Below are 19469 nucleotides of genomic sequence, written 5' to 3' on the forward strand. Positions count from 1 at the left end.
GAGAGGTTTAAGAGAGATACTATTATTTTCATTTTACAGATGGGGGAGGCTCCGGGAAATTAAAGTGACTTGCCCAGTTATACTATTATCTTGTCCTAGACCAAAAAAAGCTTTCAACTTTGTGGAGTCATAATTGTAAGAAGATCAAAAGGAATGAATTCCTGAACCTCTGAGTTGTAAAGAATCTGAGATCCAGTTGAACTAGTTCAATTGATAGTCTCTCTACAAGAAAACTCTGCTTTCATTGGCTGGTGGTTTGTTGTTGTTTTTTTTTTTTGTTTGTTTAAATCACCTTACATTCATTAACCAAAACAGGAGCTCTAGCTGGGGAAAGTTCTGTCATTCACTTTCTTTAATTTTCATTACCTGGGGTTATTTTCTCTCCTAGGATAAAGGAAAGCTAAGGCTTAATTTGGGAAATTGGGGGTGGGGGAAAGAGTCTCGGGGAACTCTGGCAGACGTCATGGCTTTCGCCTCTTTGCGCAGGCGAGACGACGCGTGACGTAACACGTCAAACTCCCAACTTCCTCCTCTTTGGCCAACTTCGACTTCTGTCATTGGATCTTGGAATCTCCCCTCTTCCCTCCGGGTGTCTGGGTGTCCAAAACCCCGCCCCACTAAAATAGGAAGCGGTAGACTACGGGTCCCGCCCATACGCATGATGGCGTATCTAGGTTCCCTTTCCCATTTCTATTCTCTCTGTCGACGGAATCAGCAAAGGATTAGAACGTGAGTGAAGAACACTGTCTTTCTTCTTGACTTGTGCCTGGCCGGAAACCTTCCCGGACTCGTAAGGTATTCCCTGGAGAACTAGGGTTTGTCAATAAAGCTTGTTGACTGACTTTCGAAGAGAATAAAATGGGGTCCGTGAGCGGACGGTGGGCGGATACCTTCCTGTGCTTGGCCAATCGCTGCTGCATGAGGCTGGACAAGTTGAAGGTTGGTAAGAAAAAAGGAGGGGGCGGGGTCAGGGCGGAGCCCTGCAGGGAAGGGGCGGGACTGCGGTTGCGGTCGTTAGCTGGAGGCAGCTGCTGCGGTGGCGGCTGCGGGTGAGTGAGGAATGGCTGGGGGGAGACGGGGGCGGCCTTCGACTTGATGTAGAGCAGCACAGCGGCTCTGGAGACTTCGCTCCCTGTCGGCTTAGGTCTCTCGTTCGGGTTTTATGTGTAAGAAAGTGGGTGTAAAAATTCTCTTGAAGACCTCTCCCGCCCGGTGGGCTTTTGGGGAGAACATAGCCTGGCGTGTAAGGTTCTGGTCAGTTTCGTTCCCTTTGCTGTCCCCATCCTCCAGGCCAGCAGGGTTGGGATTCTGGATGGTGACTCGAGGCTTGGGGGCACCTTTCCCCCGGTAGGGGAGCGAGACTTGTCAGCTCCGTGCCGCCCCGTTTGGCTGTGTAAGTCTGAGAGATAACGTGGCTGTGGCGGAGACGGAGTCAAGGGCTGGTTATCTGTCCCCTCTTTCCCGCGACTTGTACCCTTTTAGCAACCCCTTCCACACCCGGGACCGTTGTCATTCCCTCACCCCGTTCACCTAGATCATCCACCCACGGGTCAGGGCCCCCAGCCAAAAACTTTAGGCCTGTGTGGGATGGGCTGAACAGGTGGTGAACAGGAACCACTGCTGGGGGTGAAAGTTTACATTTTAGCTCCCCAACTCTTTGGGGCTACCCATCCTGACGAGGTCTCTTAAAGGTAAGGAGAGTAGAAAGATAAGATTGGGTTATGTTCTGTAACTTCAGGCAGCACACTTGTCTTAAAGCTTCTGTTTGCTCTTGTAGGGGAAAGGGGAACAAAACTTGCCAAAAAATGCTCCAAATGCTGCTTGATCTATAAACTTACAGCAGAGATTCTTCACCTGAGCTCCTTGTGGGTAGATTTTAGGGGGGGAGGAGGGGAAAAAAATCTCCATAAATAATCGCTTATTGTAATTTGACATTTAAAAAAATGATGGGTAGCTTTTATAGAGCACTTTTAGGTTTGCAAAGAGCTTATAAATAATAATGCCTTTGATCCTCGTTTGAGGAAACTGAGGCAAACGGATTTTTAAAAAGGATAAGAAACCCTGTGTTTAAACTCATTAAGATGACTGCATCTGGTTAGTTGTTGGTCTCTTGTATATAAAACTTGTAAAGTTAATTTATTCTTATGCAAAGGAAATAATCAGTGTGTATAAGGGCATCAAGATCCTATATTACAGTATTTTTGAAATTATTACACTATTATTATTACAGTAATTTTGTAAGATTGCACTGATTGTGAATTTACTAAATATAGAATATTTTATTTTTAAACCCTTACCTTCCACTTAAGAATCAATACTGTGTATTGGTTCCAAGGCAGAACAGTGGTATGGGCTAGGCAATGGGGGTCAAGTGACTTGCCCAGGGTCACATAGCTAGGAGGTATTTGAAGTCAGATTTGAACCCAGGATCTCCAGTCTCTAGGCCTGGCTCTCAATCGACTGAGCCTCTCAGCTGCCCCCTTAAATACACCTTTAAAAACAACAACAGCAACTAAAAGAGTCTGGAGGATTCAACAGCTGGGGATGAATTATATTTAGGAAGTCAGAATGAGTGGAAGCATCAAAGCAATATAAACAAAATGGCTGATGCTTGCAGGTACCTTAAGGATAACTTTACTCAAACCTGATGTAGAAGCAAGAATTTAGGAGCTAGTTGATATATACCAATATCAGTACTCAAAAAAGAAAGAAAGAAAATCTCAGTTTTTAAATAGCTATTATAACCAAACTAGATATTAAGTCCCAGGTATACAGATACTTAATTTAGACAATCTCTGGCCTCAGGGAGCTTACAATTCTATTGTGGAGACTTCCCAAAGGAGGGAAAGTTTGTCTGGAAAGTCCTCTGCTATGGTAAGCAGATCTTAAGTAGCTATTATGTGATTAGTTAACTGTTACCACTGCAAGAATTTTTGAGGAGGGATGCTCAGCATGCAGCAGTACAGTTAATAGGATGCAACCAAGTGAATGAATGGGATTCTCTTCACACAAATACTTAAAAGGCCATAGTAACTAACATGGCAATTTAAGACTTAGAAAACTATTTCCTAAGAGATATCACTGTCAGCAAAGGTCATGAAGCTTGAAAAGAAGGAAGTCATGTACACTAGTGAAACTGTACACAACTAGAAAATTTCACCTGCTTTAAAGAAATGAAAGTTGTCACTGGATTCACTCATTTGAGCAGTCCAGGACTGTATGTACTTTCTAGACAAGTAAAGACAACTGAAAAAGAGTTACACATCTTTAGAGAGATCAAATATAACAAATGGCATTGAGTTCCATGCTAAAGGACTATGTTAGTGATGCCAAATGTTCAAGTCTTGGACCTGTATAACAAGTGGAGATAATGTGTTTGAGAACTATTTAATCAGTGTCATCTATGAACTCTGCTTGATATTAACTGAATATTAAATGTCAAGAAAGTATAATGAGTGTACCAATGTTAATAGTGCAGAAAAGAAGTTTAAGAATACTGTAACAGAAGGCAGCTGGGTGGCTCAGTGGATAGATAGTCAGGCCTGTATTACAATTACTTAACCCCAGTTGCTTAGCCTGTACAGAAGAATTTCTGACTTGGAACCAATACTACAGGTCTATTCTAAGAAAGTAAAAGGTTTTAAAAATAATACTGTAATAGGATGCTAATACAAGTTGCCATGTGTTAGTCACCATTAGGGGTTATGGATGTTCAGGGTCCAAAAAAAATACAATATGTATTTACAGAAACACAGTTTCAAATAGGGTGAATTGATCACAGACTTTTAGTTAGCAAGAATCAGCAGACTGAATACTGGGCCTGGAGCCAAGAAGATTCATTTTCCTGAGTTCAAGTCCAGCCTCAGACACTTGATAACTATGTAATCCTGGACAAGATACTTAACTGTGTTTGTTTCAGTTCCTCATCTGAAAATGAGCTGGAGAAGGAAATGACAAATTCCTCCGATATCTTTTCCAAGAAAATTCCAAATGAGATAATGAAGATTCAGACACAAAAAGACTTGAACAAGGGTCAGCAGACTAAATGAGACTGTTGTACAAATCATAAATAAGGTAGTCCTTTTTAAGCAAAGGCTTAAGAAACAACAAAACCATAAACAGCAAAGACTCAAAAAACTTCAAACAGATGCTAACCAAAATTGTCTATGTAAAATGTTGGGTGAGAAGCAACATGAAAATGTCTTCTGATTCTAGACTCAGAACTATTATTACTTAAGGATCATTAGGCAAAACACTTAACCACTTTCAACTTAGGTTGCTTACGTGTAAAATAAAGGAGTTGTAATAATAGTTAATGATAGCATTTATATAGAGTTTTAAGGGTTGCAAGGCACTTTTTTTTTTTAATTTTAAACCCTTAACTTCTGTGTATTGACTCATAGGTGGAAGAGTGGTAAGGGTAGGCAATGGGGGTCAAGTGACTTGCCCAGGGTCACACAGCTGGGAAGTGTCTGAGGCCGGATTTGAACCTAGGACCTCCTGTCTCTAGGCCTGGCTCTCAATCCACTGAGCTACCCAGCTGCCCCCAGCAAAGCACTTTTAAAATATTGCATTTTTGTCCTCACAACCCCAAAAAGTAGGTGGTGTTATTATCATTTTGCAGATAGAGAAACTGAGGCAGAGATCAGTTAAGTGAAATGCTCAGCATCAAATACCTGTAAGTGCCTGAGGTTAAATTTGTTTTTTCTGACACCAAGTCTATCCCTCTATCCTCTATAGTACTATGTAGGTGTCCCTGGATGACTTCTCAGGTATAGTTTATGAAGACTTGTCTTTTTTTTTTTTTTTTTAAGAATGCATACTTCCTGGCAGGACAGTTTTTGTTGTTATTTTAAAAATTCTAATCTAGAGACTAGACGTAGGGACTAGCTAGATTTTTCAATTTTTAGTCAAAGAAAATTGAGTGTGTGTGGGGTGGGGTGGGGAGGTATAACCAGAAATTATTGATTCCCAACATACAAAATGAAATTCAAATTGAGAAGATGGGAATGGAAGGTGAGGATCTATGTAATAATCTTTATTTTTTTTTTATCAGTTACATGTAATAACAATTTTCCTCATAAGTTTTCTGAAATTATAAGAGCCATATTGGCTCCTTCCCTAGCTTCCCTCCCCCTTCTCAGAGATGGTAAGCAATTTGATCTGTGTTTTACATGTATTATTGTGCAAAATCTAGTTTTATATTGTTCATTGTGGTAAGAAAATGCTCATATAAAAATCAAAACCCCCAAATAAAAAATAAACTAAAGTGAAAAATACTATGTTTTGATCTGCATTCCAACTCAATAGTTCTTTCTCTGGAGGTGGATAGCATTCTTTGTTATAAATCCTTCAGAGTTGTCCTGAGTCATTGTATTGCTGAGAGTAGCTAAGTATTTTACAGTTGATCATTGTACAATATTGCTATTACTGTAGTGATCTCCTAGATTTGCTTTTTTTCAGTCTATATCAGTTCGTGTAGATCTTTCCAGCTCTTCCTGAAATCATCCTACTTATCATTTCTTGTAGCACAATAGCATTCCATCACCAACATATATCAGAATTTTCTCAGCCATTCCCCAATTGATGAATATGCCCTCAAATTCCAATTCTTTGCTACCACAAAAAGGGCTGCTATAAATATTTTTGTGGAAATTGGGTCTTTCCCCTTTTTTCCCTCTTTGGAATATATACCTATTAGTGGTTGTACTGGATCAAAAGGTAAAAACAATTTTAAACCCCTTCAGGCATTTATGCAATAATCTTGAAGAATCTCTGCAAAATCTTCAAGTATATCCTGGTCTAACTGTTTCCTGAAGGACAAAAGGGGAGAATGAAGAAACTTCTGTAGATTGTGGTCACAGCATGGTTTATCATAAATACCTTCCTTTGATTCATTTCCAAGGAGAAGACCAGGCAAGCTATAGTGAGTAAAGTGCCAGCTGAAAAAACCAAGGATTCTCCAGGTGGAACTCCATTACTTCTTTGCTCAAACAAGTTATTTGTTAGAATACAGAATGCCCTTCTGGCAATAGCAAAATTGTACCAAAAATACCAGGTGCTAGTTTAAAATTCTTATATATCATCTTATTCTGCAAGTGAGAGAGTGACCAATCCAGTCATATTGGATAAATTCTTATAATAATTTTAGGACACAAAAAAACAGATTATAATATTAACAAAACATTCTTGCTCTCTCTTTCCATGCAAGTTGTTCCAGGAGACCTTTATGATAAATCACCTCATTTTCTTAGGAATATACTCTCTAATACTGTATAAGTAGTATATTATATTGAAAAAAGGTCTCTGGTCTTATATCGGCCTTTTTAGATACATTTCCAAATGTGGATTTTCATCACAAAAGAAGACAGCATGCATGATAAGGGAAAGTGTCTACTAAACTTCCTGCCTGATAGATGGGCTAAAATCTACCCCACATAAATCAGCCTAGGTTTTCCATAAAAAAATCAGAAAGCCACCCTCAGATTTAATTGGGCTAGAGTGGCCTAAGTGCAAAAGCCAGCCCAGGAAGAATTTGTGGCTCTCACATTGATGTGAGCACTCCATGAAACTGCCCAACTTTGCTAAGTATTCCTTCTAATCTGTGACTAAGTAAACATTGTTTTGTAATTATATCATTTCATTCCAGTCTGGAACTTGAAACTGCCATATAGCCTGACAGGATTTTAGTGATAAATATTTTAAATGAACTTCTTTATAGTCATTATAGTATATAATTAGCATTACATTAGTTTTAATTTTTTAAGAAATATTTACCCTTAATCAAATTTTGCTTTATTTCAGTTAAATTTCTAAAAGAATATTTTCAGTTTAAGTAGTATAGCGGATGAAACACCATGGTATATGAGATAAAGTCAGTGCTTTCTGCCTAATACTACCTCTGTGAACTTGGTCAGGTCATTTAATATTTCACTGCCCTCAGGCATCAACACTCTAAAGCTATAAGTTACATATTAGTTGCCAATCTTCATCATGGGATAGAGATACACAACAGGAAAATAGGCAACATTGTGGAGGAAAAAAAAAAACAAGTGACAAATGATTTGATATAAGCTGGTTGAATTGTGTGCCCAAATGCAACAAGAAACAATCCTATAAAGGTCTTTGACCCCCACCCCCTTTCCTCCTTTTCACTACTATATACCCAGTATCTCAAGTTCTTTATTACCTTCTCTCCTCAACCCATTAGTTTGGGTTCTACACTCACCATTCTACTGAAATTGCTCTCTTAAAGGTTGTCATTGACCTCTTTATAGTCAAATCAACCACCCTTTTTCCATCTTCATTCTTCTTAATCTGCTTACACATGCTCATTTGGTTTCAGAGATGCCACGCTGAAAGAATCATGTTCTGGATTGCAACTCTGCTACTTAAGCACTTATAAGACCCTTAAGGTCATTTTTCTCTAAATTAATAATCCTCCTGTGTTAAATGATGTTCTGACTTCCAAGAGGCAGTGCAGTTCAGTGCAAAGAACTCTGAACTAGGAAATCTATGTTCAAGTAGATTATAATCTCAAGGGTAGAAACTCATTTATTTCTTAATATCTGTAGCATCTTTAAAAGAGCCCTGCACATAGTGTTTAAATATTTATTGAAGTCTCATCTATTACTTGTGTGACCTTGGGTAACGTATTTGACATTTCCTATTTCCTCATCTTTAAAATTAAGAGACCATAGGCCCCTCCTAACTTCACAATTTTATGACTCTTCCTCACTTCCTTTTTTTAAAAATTCTTACTTTTTGTCTTAGCATTAATAGTAAGTATCAGTGGGGGCTAAATGACTTGCCCAAGGTTACACAGAAGTGTCTGAGGCCAAATTTGACCAGCCTTTCTAGATTCCCAGCCTGGTGTTCTATTCACTGTGCTACCTAGCTGTCCCTTTCCTCACTTCTTAATGTGGGTCTGTTTCGGGGCCACTTTTCTCTTTATGCTCTTTGTTTTGGTAGTCTCATTTTTCCCTCCACTAACTTCATCTGTCACCTTTATACAGATGACTGACTCTCGCATGTATGTCTGTAGTCTTAAACTCACTTCTGAACTCCAAATCTTATCTCCATCTGCTTTTAGGACATCTCAGGTTAGATTGAGAAGCATCATGGAACTGTAGAATGCTGGTCTTGAAATGAGGAAGACCTGGATTTTAGTGCTGCTCCAGACACTGATTAGTCCTTTAAATTTGAGCAATAAGTTCTGAGCCTTTGTTTCTTAATCAGTAAAATGGAAGTCATAGCAATTACCTCTCAGAGATTTTTGTGAAGATCAAATGGAATAACGTATGTGCTGTACTTTGCAGACCTGAAAGTTCTAAACTTGAGGTGCTGCTATTTTTTTTTTTTAAACCCTTGTACTTCGGTGTATTGTCTCATAGGTGGAAGAGTGGTAAGGGTGGGCAATGGGGGTCAAGTGACCTGCCCAGGGTCACACAGCTGGGAAGTGGCTAAGGCCGGGTTTGAACCTAGGACCTCCTGCCTCTAGGCCTGACTCTCACTCCACTGAGCTACCCAGCTGCCCCCGGTGCTATTATTTATGATGATAATATTACAGCCCCACTAACATTTTGAATTCAACATGTGCTAAACCAAATTTACTACCTTCTTAGTTGTTTCTCTTTTTCATGTTACTCTTTCTGCCTATGGTTCTGTCATTCACCTTGCCTTCTATATTCTTAACTTTGCTATTATTGTCAACTTCCCACTTGTTTACTTTTTATATCTAATCAGTTGCCAAGTCCTACTGATCGCATTTCCATGACATCTCTCACATCTATCTCTTCTGTTTTCCCAAAGTCATCATCTTAGTATAGAACTTCATTACTGATTCACCTAGATTTTTACAGTAGCCTCATGACAGGGCTTTCTATCTGCACACATTTTTCCAATCTGTCCTTCATATTATTGTCAAAATCATACTTTTTTGTACATGCATTGTCACTTCTGTTGAAAAATCTTAAGTGCCTATTTTCTGTTGAGCAAAGTACAGATTTTGGTTTTCAAAACTCTAAAATCTGGCATCACTTATCTTTTCAACCTTATCTCATATTTCTTTGCACATATCCTAGCCAAACTGAATTATCTTCTAATCTCCAAAAATACATAACACTCTTCTGTCTTCTTGGATTATTTTTACACTATTCCCTAATCATTTCCTCCCATTGAATTCTGTGTGTCCTTTAAAATCCAATTCCCATATCATTTCCACAAAATCTTTCCTTTTTTCCTCCCCCCTATAGGTTTTCCTCAGATGTGATATGTACTATGTGCTTTGGTAGTGATAAATAATAACTCTAAGCCCCATGAAAGTATTCTTTTTGTCTTAGCTAAACCGTATTTTCCCTAGCGCACAACTGACTACAACTGTAGGTGACTAATAAACATCTTTTGAATGATTAAACATTTTACAGGACACTTCATAGAGTCTCACTTTTCATTTTTTATGAACATAAGCAAATATACTACTATGAAGAACTGTAGAACATATTCCAGTGTCTATTGTAGTGGATAGAGAATTATATGAAAAACCTGGCAAGATCTTCCAACCTGAATGTATAATTGGTGACTTTATAAAGGTGGATGTGAGGGAATATGGTGAAAATTTGTTTCAGAATGAAGTAGGTCAAAGTCTTAGAGATGCCCCAGAAACCTCATGCCTTTACATCATGAATGTTTTATTGGAAAAGTTTCTACGTAGGCTTGAGATATGACAAGCACTAATATAGGGGTTAAGATTAAGGTTAGACTAAATATGAGAATGTGGTCACTGAAATTAATATATCTCAAGTCAGATTACTTTTTAGCAGCTTTATTTACAAAATAGAGAGAGAGAGAGTAAAGTAGAGAAATGAGAAAGAGGGTAGTGAAGGTATCTATCCTATCACACTAGATAGTTACTCAGGCTCGGTTTGAACCAGGCAGGACTCGTTAACCTTCCACTGGAGGACCCTCAGCCAGAGGGCCTTTTAGCTGGAGGACCTGGTGGTGAATAACTTACGTGGCCTTCTCCGGCAATTAATCTCTCCAGAAGCCAGGAAAGTAATCAGCCTTTTCACTCACCCATGTGGTAGTACAAAGGGGAAAATCCAAGAGCTGCCTTACCAAATGCAGTTCAAGTGCCAAAGTCTCAGCTCTTCCACAATCCAGATTCAGGACAAAGCAGCATGATCACAGGAAGTTTTTACCACTTTTAAAGACACTTCTTTGCATCACTTCCTGTGCTTTCCCCCACTTTAATGGGACCAATAGTAGTCTATAACTTTGCTTAGGACTGCCCAGGGGCAGTCAGTCATTTCTGAGTTATCACCCACTTAGGAGTTAAGTAGGATGTATACTCTTCTGGTGATTAAATTTAAAAGTAGGTGAGGGGAGAGTTAATCCCATCTTCACACTAAGCATCACAAAAAATGAAAATAAATCTGCACGACAGGAAAAGACTCATTGTAGTTGTAGCAGTTATTTCAGAAACAATTAAACATGTGCCATCAATGGTCAAAATAAATATCACTCTTTAGAATTACAGCACTTAGAATATACTCCAAAGAGATCACATAGAAGGAACAGGACCCATATTACAAAAATATTCATAGCAGTATTTATTGTTGTATCTGTTATATTTAAGGAGGTCACTACTATCTTTTGATGTATATGAAGATGATGTACAGAGAGGATAGGATGGTACTTCTCCTTTATAACAGTTGCCCAGGCAGGATCCTTCAGGTCAAAGTGGTTTATCCCTTCAGGACCCACCTGGGGTTAATTGATATTATTAAATTGGGCTCTTCAGCTGGGATAATGTTGGTAATCTGACTGCGTTGGCTCCCTTCCCAAAATAAGTTATAAACCGATTTCAGGAAGGTACTTTAAACTTTAAATATATTTGGTAAGAAATATAATGGTAAAGGATTGAGGTATTAGGAGACCCTACTTTAAATTGCTACTAATGAATCTCTAACTGCAGGCAAATGAAGGAATCAGGATGATAGCTTCCCTCTGGTCCAGCCTGGCCAGGGCAAAACCAGAGTAGGTAAACTGCTGGGAAATCTTCAGCTTCTTCTTCTGTAGATCTTAAGTCTTAACAGTTGAGCTATATCCACCCTTTCCACCCTCTTCTTCGTCTCCTGCCACTTCCCGGATTCCTCCGGGCCCTGGGAAGCCTAGATAGCTAAGATGATGAAACTCCTAATATCTAGGGCAGTAGAACAGAGATGGTGGTCAAGTACAGGAAACACAGGCGGAGCTTGCAGGGTTGAATTTGCAAGTCACTATCTCCAAAGACCAGGATCTCTAGCCTCAGGACAGGAAAAAGACCCCAGAACCTCTCTCAGGGTTCTCAACTGCTCTCTCTCCTGAGTCCCGCATGCCTCTCTGGGAACATTCTATCCAGCTGACTTATCTGTCAATCAAAAGTGAACTTCAAGCTCCCAGAGATTCAATATAACATATCAAAAAAAGTAGACTCAGTATGGGTGCCCATCAATTGGGGAATATTCAGCTGAACAAATTATGATAATTGTTGGAATAAAATATAAATGTACCATTAGAAATTGCAAAAAGGATAGATTTAGAAGAACTGATACAGAATGAAATGAACAGAACCAGAACAATTTATACTGGGATTGACTTTGTGAAAAGAACCAATTTTAAAAGACTTAAGAACTGATCAATGACCAAACACATCCTCACAGATCTAGTAGAGTGCTTCCTTCCTCTTGACAGAGATGATGGACTAAAGGTTCAGAAAGAGGAATTTGTTTTGTTTTTTAGATATGGCCAGTGAATAAATTTTAATTGCTTTCCTTTCTTTTGTTTTTACAAGTGAAGGATTTTTATTCATGAAAAGTGGGAAAAGAGGGCACACACTAGCAATGCCAAAAAAAGCATCAGCAAAGTATTTTGATCAGAACATAAAGTCAAAGGGAAAACAGAAAAATGAGAAACTGGAATTAGCCTGCTGACTTATATACTTTAAAAAAATGTGTATTTTATAGGATGTGGCTACTTAAATGCTCTTCCTTTTTCTGTTCTTTACATAGTTAGAATAACAAACTCTTTAAAGCGAATAAACAGTAACTGATTTTTATAAAGCAGACCTTTATAGTCACAATGGAGAAAATACAAGATCTTGTCAGACTAGTTGGTTTTTTAGTCTTTGGCTCAAAGGAAGAATTGCTTTTCTTACATACATAAAAATAATATAGAATTCCTCGGATTTAACTACAAGAAAACTATTTGATGAACTAAACAAAAGGAGGAATGCAAACAGAAGGGACAGGCTCACCTGAACTGTTCACTGGTGAAAAGGTATCTTGTGCTCAGTCAAAACAGATTAACTTTCTATGTTTGAGTTCTCCAAATGATCATAAACAGTTACTGTTGTGCTTACTCCTCTGAGCCTTGGAATACTTGTTTTCCTTAGTTAATTCCATAAAAAAAAAAAAAAAAAAAGACTGAAAAGACCATCAACAATGGATGAAAAATGCTTGATACCCAGACTTGCAGCTTGATAGAAAACCCATTTACTTAATCCCATCATTGTGTAAAAATTCCATCAGATTTAGAGCTAGAAACCATGAATTTAATTCTAGATTCTAGCACTCAGACCTCTCAATCTCTCTCTCTCTCTCTCTCTCTCTCTCTCTCTCTATATATATATATATATATATATATATATATATATATATATCTCCTTTCTCAAAACACTCCATTTTTCAACCTGTTCACCTCCATATTCTCCCACCCCATCTTAGCCACACACACAGAGATGGTCACAGACTTGATCTTGTCATCAACCATCAACCACACATTGTTCACAAATTCCAAAATCCCCTAATCTGTTGGCTTTCTGCCTTTTCCTCCCCTTGCCTTCCTTACATAATCCTCATTTGTACAGGCACCTCTCAATTCTACCAAAAACCAGCTTTCCCATAGTAACCATCTTTAATCCATCTTGACCCTTGAGGGAACCAATTCAATTGTATATTACACTCTTTTTAGATTCCCTAGGTGCCCTATCATTTCACTGACAGGTCTCTGCCAGGCTTCAGCCTTGGATCACTCCCACCATATGCAGTTTTCAGTGCTACACACATTATACTGAGCAAAGCTAGAGAAAATGATGTACTCAGAGTTCACTATAATTGTTACACAATCTCAACTGGGCCCTCACTGCCATTAGACAATCCGACTATACCTTGTAAAAGTGAAATTTGGGAAAATGTATCAAACTACATTTCCCGTGATCCAATGTGGTCCAACTGGTTTCCGTTTCCGGGGCTTTGGGCATGGGGAGGCCTACGTCGACGCAGAGAGGAGTTTATAATCTCCTGGGTTAGGAGGGCTCGCTCTCTTGGCCAGTAGACTCAGGTAGAGACGGAGACAAAATGGGAGCGGCAGTTTTGAATGCTTACAAGCGCGTGGTCTAATAACTTATCTATCAGCATGGCTTTAATTAAAATACTAATATATATATTTATACCAGCCTTTATCATTTTTAATATTTATAACCTTTGATCAACTCATTATCCTACTCCACAGGCACTCCTCAAACCTTCCATGGCTTCTCTTTCTCCCACCTCATATTTGAATCCTTCCTCATACCAAAAAAAAAAAAAAATGGAGGCCATTCCCAATGTACTCTCTCCTCTCCTCTCTTTTCACTCAGATGTTTTCTTCCACTTTTTCCTCCTTCACCCCTGTTTCACATGATAAAGTGAACTTATACGTTATCAAAGCTAACTCCTCTACCTGCTCAACTGAGTCTGACAGATTGCTCCACTCTTTCACTTATTTTCACTTTCACAGCTTATTTCCTACTGTCTACAAATATGGCCCTCCATCAAAAACAAACAAACAAACAAACAAACAAAAACTTGATCCTTCTATCCCCACTAATACCTTATACTTCTGCCCATTGTGGCTAAACTCCTTAAAAAGACTGGCTATAATAGATGCTTCTGCTTTCCCCCCCCCCCTTTTTTTTTAACCCTTTACAATGTGGCTTCTGACCTTAACATTCTACTGAAAAAGTTACGAGTGATCTCCTAGTTGCCAGATCTAGTGTCCTTTTATCATTCCCATTCTTAAACTCTGCACTTGGGCACTGTTAACTATACTCCCCTCTTCGATACTCTCTCTAGGTTTTTGGGACATCTCTTCAGCTCCTGCGCATTAAATTACCATCCCAGGGCCCATATTTGATGGAGATGTAAGACTAGCTCATATTTGGGAATTTACAAAGTGTTTTTATTGATCCTAAAATGTTTGCTTCTATTAAAGTTGGTCTCTAAGAGTCTCCTGGTGGTGTTATATGGAATCACTATGATGTCAGAACAATAAAAATTTCTGATAGTCTGAAAATTGCAACGGAAAGACTTGGCATATATATTACTTGCAAATAGGAAGTAATGTTTAGCCACATATGAGCAGAATAGGGCATAAGGAAGGAATGGTCATGTATCAAGAATGAGAAGTAGTATACAGGTAGCCTAGATACTAGGCCAGTGATCACTAGGCGGTCAGCACTGACACATGTAGCCATTTTCGATGACACGGCCGCATGAGGCCTCATACAGAGAAGTATGGGGCCACCTGCCGAGGATGAAACATTTGTTGTGATGTAATATAGACACTCTGTGCACTATAGATGGCAATTCTACCTATATTAATTTACCTATTTTGTTTTATTAAATATAGTTATGTATTACAATTATACATTTTTGTTTAAACTATAAATATCATGAAATTATGGTGTTTTTTTTTCTTGAAGTGACACACCACCTGAGTTATTCTCATTTTTTTGGTGAATTTTGACACACCAAGCTCAAAAGGTTGTCCATCACTATACTAGGCCCTCCTTGATGAGTCCTTGGTGAACCATTTCTGAGTTCAGGGGCTCAGAGGGCAAATTCAGACTTTAAGTGAGCCCCCAGATTAACAGAGAGAGCTGAGCTTGCTTTAGGCAGCTGGACATGGGATGGGGCATGCAAAAAATGTCCTCTGGTACTGGGAAGAGGAAGAACTAATCAGTTCCCTTACTGCCAGCTCTGCCTTCACCAACGGTGTACCAGGCTGTTGTGCTTTTTAAACCTTACCTTTTATCTTAGAATTCATATTAAATATGGGTCCCAAGGCAGAAGAACAGTCAAAGCTAGGCTATAGGGGTTAAGTGACTTGCCCAGGGTCACATAGCTAGGAAGGGTCTGAGGCCAGATTTGAACCTTGGCCTCCCTGTCTCTGGTCCTGGTTCTCAATCTATTGAGCCACCAGAGCTGCCCTCTGGGTCCACTTCTGCCCTAATACCCTAATATTGCACAATTCTTGACACCTTTTATACTTTTGCCTGCTTTTTAAAAGGCCTATGGATTGATTTTTGTCAAGTGTCATTTTTTACAACTCATATACATGCTACTATCATTCTACCTTTTCTAATTTTCTGCTTATAATCTATAATTATGGGGAAATATAACCATACTTATTAGAATTCTATAAAATGAGAATAAATGGGTTCTGAATAAGATCTAAAGGGGCTAGATATGTAAATCTTAATGAGATTTATAGGCTTCTTTTTTCATTATTTCTTATTCTTATTTTCTATCCTATTACTATTGGCTATTTGAGTTTGGTAGATAAGTGATTGCTGGGAAAGTGAATTTATTTACTTTATCAACAAATATTTATTGAATATATGTTATAGTATGTATTATCCTAAATCTGTATATCTATCATTATCCAAATGGAAGTCACATTTGAAAATCTCTTTACTTTAAAAAATGAGAAAACAATGTGAAGACTGAGTCAAAATTATCTGTTATTATGAGGGTTTTTTTTTTTGTTTTTTGTTTTTTTTTTAAACCCTTAACTTTCGGTGTATTGTCTCATAGGTGGAAGAGTGGTAAGGGTGGGCAATGGGGGTCAAGTGACTTGCCCAGGGTCACACAGCTGGGAAGTGGCTGAGGCCGGATTTGAACCTAGGACCTCCTGTCTCTAGGCCTGACTCTCAATCCACTGTGCTACCCAACTGCCCCCTTATGAGGTTTTAAAATTTTAAGATATTAAATTGTGCTTTAAGGAATGTTGAGCAGGATGATTTCAGAAAGAACTAGGAAGATCTACATGAACTGATGCAGAATGAAATAAGCAGAACCAGGAAAACAATATTATAGATCAAATGTAATAGACTTTTGTCAACCTTGAAAAAAACAACCACCAAAGTAGTTAGAAAGAACAAGTCTTTAATCAGGCCAAGGAATACAATGCTCTGTTGAACACTACACAGAGTCAAGCTCTGGGACTCTGGGAGTGTTGTCTCTGAACTGAAGAATGTGTGTGTCTGTGTGTGTGTGTGTGTCTGTGTGTGTCTGTGTGTGTCTGTGTGTGTATCTGTGTGTCTGTGTGTGTGTATTGAAGGGGGTTTGATGTTGGAAAGAGTGACAGACCTGGTGTGAATGTCTGTCAACTCCCCTCTCAGTACTCTACTTTTATTAAAGACAACAGAGGAGGTTTCTCTGGAATGGTGGACATTGTTATAAAACTAGATGTAGATGTTGTTGATAGAGAGGGAGAGGGACCTAAACTGGATACTACCACTGGTAAATATGTGACAACAGTGATAGCCCAGATAGGTGGCTAGGGCAAGATCAACTGAGGCTTGCCCTAGCTAGATGATATGACATCTCCCTCCTTTATAACAGTGCCCAGGCAGGATCCTTCAGGTCAATGGGTGATATCCCTTCAGATCCCACCTGGGGTTGATTGATAGTGTAAATGGGCTCTATTAGCTTGGTAAGGATTTGTCTCTGACTGCGTTATCTCCCTTCCCAAAGAAGCTATGAATAACCACTTCAGGAAGGTACTTTAAAAGGCTTTGACTGTATTTAACAAAGATGGGGTATGGAGATTGGATAGAGGTATTGGGAAACCCTAACCAGATTTGGTAATGATAAACCCTTAGGACTATAGGCAAGTAATGAGTCAGGATGGTTAACTCCTCTGGTCCAGCCTGGCCACAGCCAAACCAGAGTAGGCAAACTGCTGCTTGATGTTTCAGCTTCTTCTTTGCTAGATGATAAGCCTAACCAGTCTTTGGGATATCCACCCTTTCCACCCTCTTCTTCTTCTCCTGCCCACTTCCCAGATCCCTCCCGGGCCCTGGGAAACCTAGATAGCTAAGATGATTGATTTCCTAATATCTAGGGCAGTAGAATCAGAAGAGTGATGGTCTGGGTACAGGTTGATGATGTTAACAGGAACAAGACAGGAGGATCTTACAAGGTCGAGCGCAGCAAGTCTCAATCCCAAAAGACCAGGATCCATAGATCTCTGGTCTCAGGGAAGGAAAGGAACCCTCAGCCAGGGCTCCCAGGGAATTTATACCACCCTGGGCCACCCCTGTCCTCACAGCCCTCTGGGAACATTCTGATATCCAACAGATCCACCTGTCAATCAACTGTGGACTCCTGGCTTCCAGAGATTCAATATAACAACATCCAGAGAATAGGAGCCAGCCCTGGCTGCTAAAGGGAAGGCTTTTCTATTTGGAGAGATGGGTGGTAACGTTGGTTGATCAAGCAGGGACTCTCTCCCTACAGAAACCTTCCCCACGGCCAATGTCGGCACTGCAGGGGGTCTCACTCAAAATGGGGTCTGAGCAAAGCAGCTGCTCAACCCCTTTCCCTTCTTTGCCTTGTGAAATGACTTCTTGATATGACTGCAAATTGGTTTATTTTGTAGATGAACAAGGTAGCTGGAGAAGGGATAGAGGAATCAAGGGGGGATAGGTTTGAGGGAAAAGGAGACCCTATTTGGGGTTTCTTGTTTTCTTCAGCTGAGCCAAGATGGCCCCGCTCCAACTTAACTCTCCTCTTCTTATCTAATTAAAGTCTCTCTCCTACCTTAACCAATGGCAAGTGTCCTTCTTGGGAATGTCAAGGGATAGAAAGGATCTTCAGGGTGACCCACTGAAGTAAGGGATCAGCCCCTTCTCAGCAGTTGTAGTTTTTCGTTCTTCCTCAGTTTTTGTTAGCTCAAAGTGCTCTGAGGTACAATAGAGTCACAGGTTTATTATATAGGAAGTTTAAGATCCCTTTTACTCAAAAGCCCAAGGAAAGTTTCCCACAATTACACAGAGCAGTATTTTTACCATAGACAAAACAAAAGCCTTAGAAGCTTCAAGGTGTAGATAAAATCTATGCTAAACCATCAGCTATATTTGTTGTCATCAAGCGAAGTCTGGGACATTTTGGTAGGACGGAAAGCCCCTTAATTTCTCAGCTTTGATGGTATTAAACAACTTTTTTGAGACCCATTAGTTTATTCTAAATCTGGGCAAAATGCCCCTACTAAGGGTTTGGCCTTGGCTGTATCAGGCAGCTGCATTCCTGGCCAAAGGGGAAGAGTGTTAACCTCTTTACTGCTGGTTTGCTGAGAGCTCAAAGCTTTTTCAGTAAGATTATATTGCTTTTTAAAGAAAGGTGTGAATTATGAAAGGAGTCAAAAGAGGAATCTCAGATTTTTATCTTAGATAACCCGATCCAGCCTTACCCTGGGCTCTGCCACTCTGCTGGGCTGTGTTGACCTTTTGATGGGGTCCATCCAGATAAAAATGTCTATTTGACATTATAATTTCTCTCAATGGCTTCCCACAGGTTTTCAGTTCTTTTGTTTGTTTGTTTTATAAGATTATTCACTTACAAAAATGAACAATATGGAAATGTTTTGCATGATAATATATGTATAACCTAGATTGAATTGCTCTTGGAGGCAGGGGGGAGGGAAGGAGACAATTTGGATCATATAACTTTGGAAAACTTATGTGAAAATTTATTAAATTGTAATTGGTAAAAAATAATTTTTGAAAATGGAATATATTTCAAAAAGACAAATTTAGTAACCTTTTTTTGTAATTTCATTTTTTAGGTTGTCACCTGAACATCATGATAATGTGACAGTTAGGATGCAATCATGTCAACTCTCTGTCCACCACCATCTCCAGCTGTTGCCAAGACTGAGATTGCTTTAAATGGTGATTCACCTTTATTAGCAGCTACTTTTGCATACTGGGACAACATTCTTGGCCCTAGAGTAAGGCACATTTGGGCTCCCAAGAAACAACAACTACTTCTTAGTGATGGAGAAATAACATTTCTTGCTAATCATACTCTAAATGGAGAAATTCTTCGGAATGCAGAGAGTGGAGCCATAGACGTGAAGTTTTTTGTGTTGTCTGAAAAAGGAGTAATTATTGTTTCATTAATCTTTGATGGAAATTGGAATGGAGATAGGAGTACATATGGACTGTCAATAATACTTCCACAATCTGAACTCAGTTTCTACCTTCCCCTTCATAGAGTGTGTGTTGATAGATTAACACACATCATCCGGAAAGGAAGGATATGGATGCATAAGGTTAGTAGATTGTTGAGTCCAGCATTTTATTTACTTTATTATTGTTTTCT

The 19469-nt window shown here is 39.1% G+C and overlaps 1 protein-coding gene across 1 annotated transcript in view; it reads left to right on the forward strand.

The window, feature by feature from the left end:
- Nucleotides 1-1010: 1010 nt before the first annotated feature.
- C9orf72 (C9orf72-SMCR8 complex subunit) overlaps nucleotides 1011-19469 on the forward strand; it is a 42004-nt gene continuing 23545 nt past the window's right edge. Inside the window, exons 1-2 of the mRNA XM_044660594.1 lie at nucleotides 1011-1049; nucleotides 18931-19419. Of these exons, the coding sequence (XP_044516529.1) occupies nucleotides 18976-19419 (444 nt within the window). The 5' untranslated portion in view covers nucleotides 1011-1049; nucleotides 18931-18975. The remainder of the gene's footprint in view (nucleotides 1050-18930; nucleotides 19420-19469) is intronic.

Source organism: Gracilinanus agilis, chromosome 1 (genome assembly GCF_016433145.1).
Source record: "Gracilinanus agilis isolate LMUSP501 chromosome 1, AgileGrace, whole genome shotgun sequence".
NCBI lineage: Eukaryota > Metazoa > Chordata > Mammalia > Didelphimorphia > Didelphidae > Gracilinanus > Gracilinanus agilis.